This window comes from Scleropages formosus, chromosome 1, assembly GCF_900964775.1.
Source record: "Scleropages formosus chromosome 1, fSclFor1.1, whole genome shotgun sequence".
NCBI classification, from domain to species: Eukaryota; Metazoa; Chordata; class Actinopteri; order Osteoglossiformes; family Osteoglossidae; genus Scleropages; species Scleropages formosus.
The window spans coordinates 34,740,633-34,752,029 of record NC_041806.1 but is presented as its reverse complement, the minus strand read 5'-3'; the positions used below and the strand labels follow the sequence as shown (position 1 = coordinate 34,752,029).

The 11,397-nt window shown below is 41.6% G+C and overlaps 1 protein-coding gene across 2 annotated transcripts in view; it reads right to left on the bottom strand.

Moving 5' to 3' along the window:
- Positions 1 to 707: 707 nt before the first annotated feature.
- Positions 708 to 11,397, bottom strand: part of snx17 (sorting nexin 17) — a 29,009-nt gene continuing 18,319 nt past the window's right edge. Inside the window, exons 7-15 of one of the 2 annotated variants that reach the window (XM_018735198.2) lie at positions 9,957 to 10,044; positions 8,077 to 8,146; positions 6,569 to 6,661; positions 6,282 to 6,485; positions 4,456 to 4,584; positions 4,178 to 4,255; positions 3,828 to 3,902; positions 3,697 to 3,738; positions 708 to 1,924 (exon numbers count right to left, since the gene is read on the bottom strand). In XM_018735198.2, the coding sequence (XP_018590714.2) occupies positions 1,805 to 1,924; positions 3,697 to 3,738; positions 3,828 to 3,902; positions 4,178 to 4,255; positions 4,456 to 4,584; positions 6,282 to 6,485; positions 6,569 to 6,661; positions 8,077 to 8,146; positions 9,957 to 10,044 (899 nt within the window). In that variant the 3' untranslated portion in view covers positions 708 to 1,804. The remainder of the gene's footprint in view (positions 1,925 to 3,696; positions 3,739 to 3,827; positions 3,903 to 4,177; positions 4,256 to 4,455; positions 4,585 to 6,281; positions 6,486 to 6,568; positions 6,662 to 8,076; positions 8,147 to 9,956; positions 10,045 to 11,397) is intronic. The other variant, XM_018735199.2, reaches the window with a different exon arrangement.

The window sequence follows — 11,397 nt, the reverse complement described above, 5'->3', positions numbered from 1 at the left end:
TCTTAGAATACATTTTATCTATCTGAATACAATGCACTATTAAAGATACAAGTATTAGTAACAATGTTCAGGATATCTTTTTAATTAAATGTACATATATAAAAGTGATTTTTATCAGGATTTAATGTTTGTGCAAAATGCTTTAGTAAACTATTATTTTGGCATTAATGAAGAAAGGTTTATTTTAAATCAGCTGAAAAAATAAATTAATGGTGGACCTTGAGAACCCCTATCCGATATTTCACATTTATTTTTTTCTTTTTTTTTTTTTTTGCGCTGGAATTTTACTAATTCTTCCTCAGTAAATATACGCTGACCTCTTTCTGTCCTTTGTAATACTGTGCAAAATTGTTTGGCAACTGCAAGGAAAGACGAGCAAAGCTGGTCAAACGGCACCAAATTCTGCAAGATTCAGTGTGCGGCGCTGCCCACTCGCACCGACCACAGCCCTGTGAAACACGCAGTTCAAACCAGGCAACAGCAAACGGGAAATATAGGTTTCTGACAAGGCCGTCATGAATGAACAGGCTCAGTAAGGCTTCTGAGATCAATAAGGCAGTTTACAAAGAACACTTTTGTCATTAGTACAAATTCGATGCTTTGTGTCATTCCGTAGAAAACGTTTTCAACACAGACAACAGCACTGGAACCACAGCTGCACTACCAATAACAGAGTGGCACCGACTAGCTACGCAAAAAAAAAAAAAAAAAAAAAAAAAAAAAAAAGTCTACAAACTGAACATTATTGATGGGTTCTTTACGCCTGAAATGACCCCTGCGAGATTTGGCACTACGCACACGGGAAGCCCTCACGTACTTTCAACACTTACATTCCATGTACCGCGGTACACAAGCACACAGCTGTGACACAGAACGAACGATTAGGAAAAAATGTTACATCTCATTACTGCAACAGATACGGACCTTTTTTTGGCAAGACATTTACATTCCAGATACATTCCACAGACTAGACAAGATTTTTATTTATTTTTTTTTTTTTTTGAAGAGCTATGTACAGTGCTTTTCACTAGTGTTGAATCCTATTCGTCACGGGCCTCCTTGTCAGAAACTGGCACAGTTTTGAGTCCCGTTTGGTGCAGCACGCTTTGAAGTTGTGTGTATGATCTCCCGGCGAGAGCGGTGACAGAACACCGTCGACAAGCCCAGCGACACTACCTGTCATATTCAGTTATTACACGTCCAGCCCAAAAAACAGGCATGTCTGTACCTTGAGGCTATTTAATCACATTACAAAATTATTTTTAAAATTCTTGCTTATGACGTTTACAACACACAAAAATTGTAGGGTTTCTTTCTTTTTTTTTTTTTTTTTTTTTTAAATCAGGGTAAGCAGCATGCGGGCGAGTCATGCAGAAATGTCGAGAACATGGAACTAATATTTATAAAAAATGGAACTGAGCCATAAGGGAATTAACAACTTCTGAATAACACCTAGATAAGATCCGCTTAAAACCAGTGCAATATTAAGCTGCTGATTTAATTTAGAGAAAGAATTTAAATTACTTACACTGAGCAAATTGTTAATATACTGAACAAATAAAACACTGATTGAAAGATTGCAATTTGCAACAGCCATTAACTGAAAAGAGGGCAATGTGATTATTTCCTGAAACCTTGCACTTTAAATGAAGAACTTAAGTCAGCATAACATTTTTTTCCTGCTTTCAACAGGAAAGCTAAATTGGTTCAGTGCTCTCAAGTGGGTTGCAATCTTGCAGAATTTGGCTACATGTCTGTCTCTGACAGCATTTGATCTCCCTGGCCATCTAGGAAAGGATGTGGATTACAAGTCATCATCTCCGATCCCTTCGAAGGCATAGTTGCCATGGAAATCGTTGCCACTGATGTCATTGCTGGAGCTGGAGGTGCTGATCCCACGCAGGGTGACTGAGGTCAGCTTGCTCTGGAAGTACAAGGAAACACTTGGACAAGTCAGTGGCAGACACAGACTACTAACGCAGGGGTTAGGGTTGGAAGGATAAGAAAAGCAGGAGGTGTGGACCCAACATTGGACTCGCTGAAATGATCCCACATGTGTTTCTATGCTTTGAGCTCATTGGGAAGCTGGAAAAACATCCATTTGCGCATACCGCCTCAATCAGCAATCCTCAGTTAAAACGCTCGGTATCTGCTAGTGTTCATCATGCTGACAACGATCTTAACATGCTTTTAAGGAACAGTTTGGTGCACTACACACACAAGTCCAATGAATGTCAGATAAAAGGCCTCTCCTAAACTAATGCAGCACGGCAGCACAGTAGGTAACACTGGTGCCTGAGCTTTGAACAGAGGTTTGAGCAGACCTCTAAGCTCTGACCTGACGTTTGAGCAGAAGTTCAAAACCAGCTCTATAGAGTTTGAAAGTTTTGCCAGTATTAACAACCCAAAGACATGCAAGGAGGCAAGGAAAAAGGCAGTGGTAAACCACTTCCATACCTTCACTTAACATGGAAACCAGGGGTGTCAAAACTACAGTCCACAGAAGCTATTTGGTCAGCCCGCATGATGACAGGGTGGGGATTTGGGTGTGACTAAATATTGTAATTATACACAATGTGAACCAGCACGAATACCACGCTTAATGATTAAAATCAATAAATTAACCTGCCTGTCTCACATTATGCATTAAATAAGTCCATATTTTACACAGCAATACCATCAAATGACCAACGGTACCTTACCCAAAGGATCAGTATTGTAAGATCCCACCTCGCTTCCACCACGCAGCCAGTGGCATGGTTACTAATCAGTGACTCAGGGGACGGGACTACAGGAACATGTACGTTATTGTGCCGCAGCACGTCTCAGCTGCTAAAGTTGACAGAATGCACCAGCCAAAACACCAGAATCCACAGGACTCTACGGGGTTGGAAAGGACAACACCCTACCCCTACATGTGTTAGTGTAGTAAGCATCAGTGGGAGTAGTGCTGCTGTTACCGACCCCCCCCAGTTCATCGTCAAGTTTTGCTGCAAGGTACGCGAAGGTGCAATTAAAGCACACGCTACCAGAGCCCCTTTCCCCCTTCATTACCAAAGCTCCCACTAACAATATGGTCGAGAAGAAACGTTCCAATATTGAGCTCGACTTGATTGCTGACCTGTCCACAGTGCTGAGTAAGCTAAACACTGAGAGGCATGGAGCAACAGAAATAAACTGCTGAAATGTCACAGTACAACAGTGATGGTTTTTTTTTTTTTTTTTTTAACTGATTTATACTTTTTAGCTTTGTTTTGTGATTAGTTTAGGTGTGTGAAAGACATCTAACAAATGAACAATACTGAATTAGTATACAGCACTACAGGGACATGTGGCCTTCATGAGTTACAGTGGCAATGAACAGAGCTTGCTGACTCCGCTAGTTTGTATAACCAAAGAGACACTAACGCGACATAAAACCAGCCCGCAGCAGGCACCACGAATCCTATTCAGCCTGCAGAATAAAACAAGTTTTGACATCCATGATTTAATGCATGTGAGTAGTTGCCATTAGTTTGACATCGGTACTTTACCTACTAACCCTAAATAGTTAGCAATCAACTCTGCATGTAGACACAGTAGCAACAATCAGATAACAGTCTGCAAGGTTATTATAAATGCATAAAATTCAACCTGTATGTGACCTTGAAACATCTACAATGCTATCTAGACATGCATTGTGGAAGCACCACTCACAGAGAGCTTGACGACCTGCTCGCGGCTGGGGTCCGGGGAGTCCTGGGGGAGAGGCAAAGGGTTGCATGAGTGTTGGTTGCCCAAAAGACAGTTTTGTGTTAAAAAGAAGGAAAAAAAAATGGGTGGTTCACCAGTAACGGGGGTGATTTCACGGCCTGCTGGCTGTCCGATCGGTGAATAGCACCGTTGTGACGTTTCTTCAGCATCTAGGATATACACAAGTACTAGAGGTTTTTTTTTTTATTATTATTATAAAAAGACCTCAAACAGAAAGACTGCCAGAACATTCAACGATCAAGCTAATTTCACTGCAGAATTTAACATTACAGTGGATAAACACCTCTATGCATCAATTAGAAAAGTAAGCAACCTTGGAGTTCTAGCACTGCTTCCTTTTCCAGAAAACACAAAGTCCATCATATACACTGGCTGCTCAGTCACCAGGGTCGAAGGGCAGTCTTGTTCAGCGCATCTCACACACCTTTTTGATACTTCCCCCTGATTTCTTCACCATCAGCTCATCCACCATGGACTGTAGGCAGATGCTCATCATTATAGCCTCAAAAGGAAAACAAAAACCAGACCCTAAATGATGCATATCTGAAGGTCTACCCTAAACCATGTCTTATTTTAATTTATAAAAACTTAGCAATTGTTTTGAATATACCATAACAATATGACCAGGGAATACACTCCTATTAATTGAGTGTTTTAAGATACTGAAACCCTTAGTTTCAAGCAGCCAGGCCCTGTGCCAACCTGCGGACTGGTGATGGTGACCCACTGCAGGCGGTCTTTGCTCATCAGGTACTCGAAGGCGAGCTCCAGCTTGACCTCACATCTGCCTGGGCCACAGCTGCTTGCAGTGCCGTTGGCCATGGGGACCTGCTGCAAAGTGAAGGTGCCACAAACTTCCATCATTACAACTATCGTCATATCGTTTCTCATCAAAAACCTAACCACCTAAATCCGAAGAAGTCAGTACAAGTACAAAAAATAATTACAGCAGCAATAAATAAATCAATAAATAATAATAAAAAAAAAAACACACAACAAAATGATGTCAAAAACAATTGTGGAATCCAGGTCACTCTAAACATGAAGCAGCTTTGAAATTTTAAAAGATGTTCCCTTTGAGTGGAAATTTGGAAATGTACATATTTAGTTGATGCTTTTTCCTAACCAACTTGAAATGTTTCAGTACAACAATTTACCCATTTACACATCTGGTTATTTTTACTGGAAGAAAGTAAACCAATACAAAAATGTCTGTCCTAAGCCCACGTGTGTTGAAATTCCAGCATCCAAGCCCATCATTTTAATTTAGATATCAAGTTGAGCATACCTTCTGGTATTCCTTAGTTTTTACAGGAGCAATTCAGGGTAAGGACCTTCCTTGAGCAAAGGTACTACAGTAGGTAGGATTTGAATTAGAGTCTTTCAAGTGCAAGGTAGCAGCTTTACCCACTACTCTACCTACTGCAACTGAAAGTATGATAAAATATGCACACGCTGAGTGTCAAAACATTTATGTTTTCTGAAAAAACCCTGTACTCAGGTTTAATTTGTATATGGTAATGTGAGGAAGCCCCTGTGTGCCAACAGGCAAGTTATCCATTACTGAACACGGGGTAATTGTTGAGCAATTAAGCAAAATCATTTACTCAGTTTCAACAAGCAACACTGAAGGGATCCTGCAGCTATGACAAAAACAGAGGAATGTAGACTAAGCTCCAGCCTAGTGCTTGCAGTCCCCTTCCCCGATGTGAAACTTCCGCTCCAGTAATAAGACCTTTTGTATGGAAGCTCATTATCAAAGCCCAATCATAAGAGCAGCAAGCGCTCCCAGTCCTGCAGCGTGCTCTCAACCGCTACTGCACAGCTTTGTGAAGCTCTCCGCTTTCAAACGTGTTCTTCACACATCATTAGAGTGGCCTTGCCAGTGGCTCGATAAAACCCAAGCCTCCAGAAGAGTTATTTACATCGAGTCTGATTGGAAAATGAAAACTAAGCCTGTTTTCACTTCCCCTCGGGAACGAGTCTTGTTGTTCTGAGCCAAACTGCAGACTGACCACAGCTTCTTGATCAGATGACTGTGCGATACTTGCCGAGCCGCCACAACAACGCAGCAATTAACAGAAGTGTCGTTACAATGATAACGGATTCCTTCTGAGACGCGGCTAATGAGTAATGGAAGGCTTCCTTTTAATGTTGGCAATTACACCCTCGCAAGCCTCAGTATTACCAAGAGGATTCCGGGATGGCTGATCTAATCTGTGCAGGCAGGCACCAATACATACAGTACAAATAATACAAAGGTTTTACGCAAAAATTTCCTATTACTTTTAGACCATCTTGTCTCTGTGTACTTCGATGCTTTATGGAAGCTCTCACCCCAGTGATTTTTACCACATATGTTACATCATATAAAGCCATTAGAGTACTGGTGGGAAATTAGCCTGGTCACCCTCAGTGCTGCAGTTCCATAAAGAACTTGAGCATTTTCAAGCACAATGACCCCCAGTAGCCCATGAAAGAGCAAAAAACAGGAAGACAGCTGCGCAGAAAAGAAAAAAAGAACTTACAGAGGATGTGACACGCCAGCACCTCATGCGTGTGACCTTGAAGCTGCCTTCCTTCATCTGGTCATTCGGCAGCTTGACATGGAAGTTGAGCTCATTGTTGCCAGCGCTGACGATGACATGGCAGCCCTTCTCTGGGAAGTCTGTGATGCAGGGGTCAAACTTGATGTAGCCAAAGTACTTCAGTGTCTGAGCCAGGCGGATAAACTGAACCCAAAGCAAATGGGAAAATAAATATTTTTCCACAAGGACCAACAGGTGGCATTTTCATGTTTGAAGATCATTCTGACCTCTTTCTTGGAGCCTTTCTCCTGGAGAGATTTGAGTTGCCGGTGTTGCTCTTTATTAACCAAGATCCAGCCTCGCTCGATATCGGACACCGTCTGATGGAAATGTAAACATGGTTTAACTTTCTCCTGCTTAATAGCACATTTAGTATAATGAAGAATTTAAATTGAGCCCATTTTAAGGCATTTCAATATTCTCTCATGCACTCAGACTCAGCCAATCTGAACAGACCACATCACAGAGTAATTCCTCTTCTAATTCTAATAAGCTGGCTCCTCAGCCAAAAATACATTTCCTTCTGCTCTCTGCACAGCATTACCTGAACACACATTAAGCTCAAACCAATGATTCACACCATTTTTCAGCATGTGCTTTAAAAAGCAGCCCATAGACGTAAATTTCCTTCACAACTGGCTGGAAACCACTTATCCCAGTCCTAATCCGAAACAGTCATCTCTCATGTGCTTAGAACAACATTATCTGATGGGCTCATCCAGCAGTGGTTTCTATTTTTATAGAATTATATAAATCTTTTTAAATTGAAACTGAAGAATTATCTTAAAAGTCTACTGTGTCTGACAGTAGCAAGACACAGGGACAAGCAGCACTGAAGCGCATCCAACAACAAATTCATGTAACTAACCCTACCATAGACTCACCCTTCACAACCTTAGATTCCAGAACAATCAACGTGATATTGCTACCCATCACAAATCTTTCACAAGACAATCTGAGCAGTAACAAGTCCATATTTTCCATTCACCTGTGAAGAGAGCGCTGCAGTTCGAACCCTTGCCAAACCCTCTCCACATTTTCCACTGACAGGTTCTCCATCTGCTGCAGTCCCGTGGAAGTTACAATAAGCTCACTTTTCCCCACACACCCTGTAGTATGTCTGAATACAAGCACACACCTGGAAATGTCCACAGGTGTTCTTTACTTGCCCAATCTTAATCTTTCTGATGCAAAAACTTTTCGCACCCTGAAATCTGTGTGCTAGAAAAACTCCCATTAACAGAATAGACTTTAGTTCCAAACAACATCATGTAATGTAGATCACAGTACAGCTTTAAAGAGTTAACCTTCTGACTTTGAACATTCCTAACCTACGATATCAAGTCTGGTACTTGTGCAAAGAGATCAGCCAACAGCATTTTTACAGCAGCAGCTCAGCCAATTGTTATAATAATCCAACATATCAACAGCAGGCTGTGTAACTTGCCAGATGTTCATTTTCTAAACTTTAAAAGGAACAATTACTAAAACATACAAAGTCAATACGTGTGTTAAGTGCTTAATCTGGTGAAGGACCACGGGATGCCTACATTAAACATTGAGTCACCTTCAACAAAAAAAAAAAAAAGAAAAAAAAAAAAAAAAAAAAAAAAAGGATAATTTCTGCTGAATACTGAAGAGGGAGAAGGTTGAGAACACCATGGTTCATTGACAAACCTGCTCCTAAGGATCTCTGTCCTTACCTGAATCACAGTGCAATCTAGTACACACTTACCTGGGCATACAGCAAGTTCAGGCCAACCCTGTTTTCCATCACATCACTGTCATAGGCTGAATCCCAGTAGCTAAAAGATGACAGAAAAATAATCAGGAAAAATCTCCAAAGTACTGGGGTGTAAATAAAGTGAACTGTAGACACTGGAATTTGTTAGCTGCTTTAATTTCTTAAATTCACAAGATGCTTTGTTCACTAGACATATAAGACAACAGAAATATTAAGTGAAAATTCAGGAAATGTACATCTCAGGCAAATATGGCTCACCAGGCTTGAAATCAGCATATTTTTGAAGCATACAATATTTAAGCTGGCATTCACATTTTACTCACATAGCAGGGGCTCTCATCAAAAGTGACACACTTGATCAAACTCGCTAAAACGGAATGGATTCAACACAAAACTAACTGACGTTTTGTGAAACCAGGCTGACAGAATGCACGTCAGTTCAACACTGGTGAGCAGTCGTGCCGACACACCCAACACTGGGCTTGGGGGTTAGTATGAAGAGACATGACTAAGCAGGCTAAGTCTGTACCAGCCAGTCATTTACCTAGATTTTACTTGACAAAATTTTTGATGATTTGGAATGTATTCACTAGCAGTGTCACAGTGTCTGAAGTGTTTAACAAAGCTCCTTGTTTAAATAAACTTTTCTTTTTATTTTGCCTGGAGAAGTGACAGATGGCCAGAAGGACTAACACAATGATGCAAGCCAACAAAAATTTCACTTTTCCCTGGCTCAGCACCTATATTAGCGCCTCACAATTAAACTGCTATGATAAACCATTTCTCAGCATGCAAAGTTAAAACAAAGTTTCCCACTTTGCATTACAGGAATACATAACTTAGTCCAAATAAAAATTAAGCACTATGTGGAACCTCTTCAGAATCTGTCATCTAACAGAAGGACTAGATGTCAACTTGTTCTGGCTAGTTAACAGGTACTGACTCCCAGGAAAAAGGCAACCACAGACCCAACATTCTGCTTCAAGGAGGAGTTTAACACAAAGAAGAATCAAATCCCTGCTCAGTCTGTGTGGAGTTTGCATGTTCTCCCCATGTCTGTGTGGGTTTCCTCTGGGTGCTCTGGTTTCCTCCCACAGCCCAAAGACATACTGTTCAGGTTCCCCCATAGTGTGTGAGTGACGCAGAGAGTGTTCCACTGATGTATGGGTGAGTGACCTAGTGTAAATCACCTTGGTGAATAAGGTATGTGGCCTAGTAACACTAGTACATAGTATCTGTTGTAAGTTGCTTTGGAGAAAAGAGTCTGCAAAATAAATAAATTGAAACACTCCCTGCACCTCCTTCTATAAAGGGAGCAATAAGGAAGGCAAAGGGTTGGGGCCAGGCAGCAAGGATGTGTCCTGCTGGTTTTTATTATTCCAATGAGAACAAGAAGCAGTTCCGGACACTGCCCCACACACAGGATGCCCAGTGGCCCCCACGAGTTGTGTTGACGTTTTCTTGTAGCCCCTTACAGGGCATACGCCTAAATACCAGAAAACAAGTTCAAAAACAAGCAAAAAATAAATCAGAATCTGTTAAACCAAATTTAATGCCATGGCAGAATATGTACTTGAAAACTGGTATCACACTGTGCACATAGCTAAGACGAGCCTGTTCAGATGTCTGGGGTGCTTGTCTCACTTTGACCAAAGAGATCCTGCAAGGATGATGCCAGAGCTCCTCCAAGTCACTGCAGTCAAAAAAACACTGACCTCTTTAAAACTAGTGTGTGTGTGCTTGGGGGGGGTGAGAACAGGGTATGGAGCCCTGTTATTTAGGAGGGAGTTTGGCGTCGCTCTGAACCACACACAGAAATCCAGAGAAGGAATACTTTAAGTCTCGGTCAAATGACACAGCTCACATCTCACCTTTTGCGGAGAACGACGTGGTAGTCAGGGTTCTGCAGGCTGGTCACCGACACATATGGCAGCTCAAACTCCTGCAGCTTGCGCACAACTGGAGCATTTTGCCAAAGACAGAAAGACAGCAGCAGATGAGGGTGCTGTGGCCAAGGACAAGTTGATGAGAACCCCAGGAACAGCAACAACCAGAAATCCCATTAGAGCTGGAACTGAATTGGACAGACAATGCCCTGCCTTTCAGCAAAGAGAACAAAGTGCAAGTGTGGCAAACTGCTCCGGGTTCTGTGCGACTACGTTTACAGACAAGTGCAGGAAAGCATGAGCATGTAGAAAGGCTGGAAAATCCATTTCAGGAAACAGGAAGACAATGCTAAACAATGAATCACCATGTACTAGCATGTAAAAAAGTACATTTTCCAAGACGAAAAGCCAATTGTTATAGGTCAGTTTTGTTCACATTTTCTCAGCTGGGACTCTTCATAGATGAGTTATGAGACTAGCATTTATAAACAGTTTGGTTCTACAGACACAGAAAAAAAAAAATGTATTTCAAAATACAATGAAAACGGATTCAGCAGTGCTTCTGAAGATGGACTTCAGGTCTGGAGGGAATTCTGTCTGTTGCTGGTGCAGGGGAAAGGACAAGGCAGGCCTTCAAAGCTGGAGGAATTCCACCTGGCAGCAAAGCTCTCATGGTCCTTTGAGTCAAAGGTACAGAAGAGCCTACAGAGAGGCATACCAAGATGGTGTTTTCATCAGCCATCTCAACACAGAGTTACAGAAGCAAAAGGCCAGTGCAGAGAAATTGTTTCTTAAAAGTCAGAAGACAGTTTTCCTGGCTGGAAAGCTTTTCCCCCCCAAATAGTCTGTAGGTTGAGAGATAAGAACAATCCCCATGAAGCCTTTTCTTTTCAAATGCGCGAGCCACCTTAATGCAAGAGGGTAAAATCGGTCATATTTATCAAGCATCCACCGCCAAACTGCACTCCCAGCAGAGTCGAATTCCACCCAACCGGCATATTTTTTGCACTAAACATACGCAAGCGGGTTTTACAAACTTCTCAGAGAAGCAGCCCATAAACAGTCTCCATCCAAATTTTAATATGCCCCACATTTACCAGAGTCAAAAAATGTTCTAGATGACAGTTTCTACAAAGAAATAAACAGACCACAGTTTCTCAGGGTCCTCTGGGACTGACCTGAGAGAAGTAAGCAGCAGCAAAATCCACGCTATGTCTACTAGTATTAAACAACAAGACATCTCACTTTTCTCCTGTTATTCCAACACAACTGCTGTAAAGTAATTCTTCATTTCGTAACAGCTGCTTTTGTCCAAAGCAACTCACAAGCCTACTTATGTACCTGGATATTTCAATAGAGCAACTTATGTTAAGCACCTTGCTCACAGGTAGCACAGCAAGGCCCTTTCGGGTTATAAGGTACCATT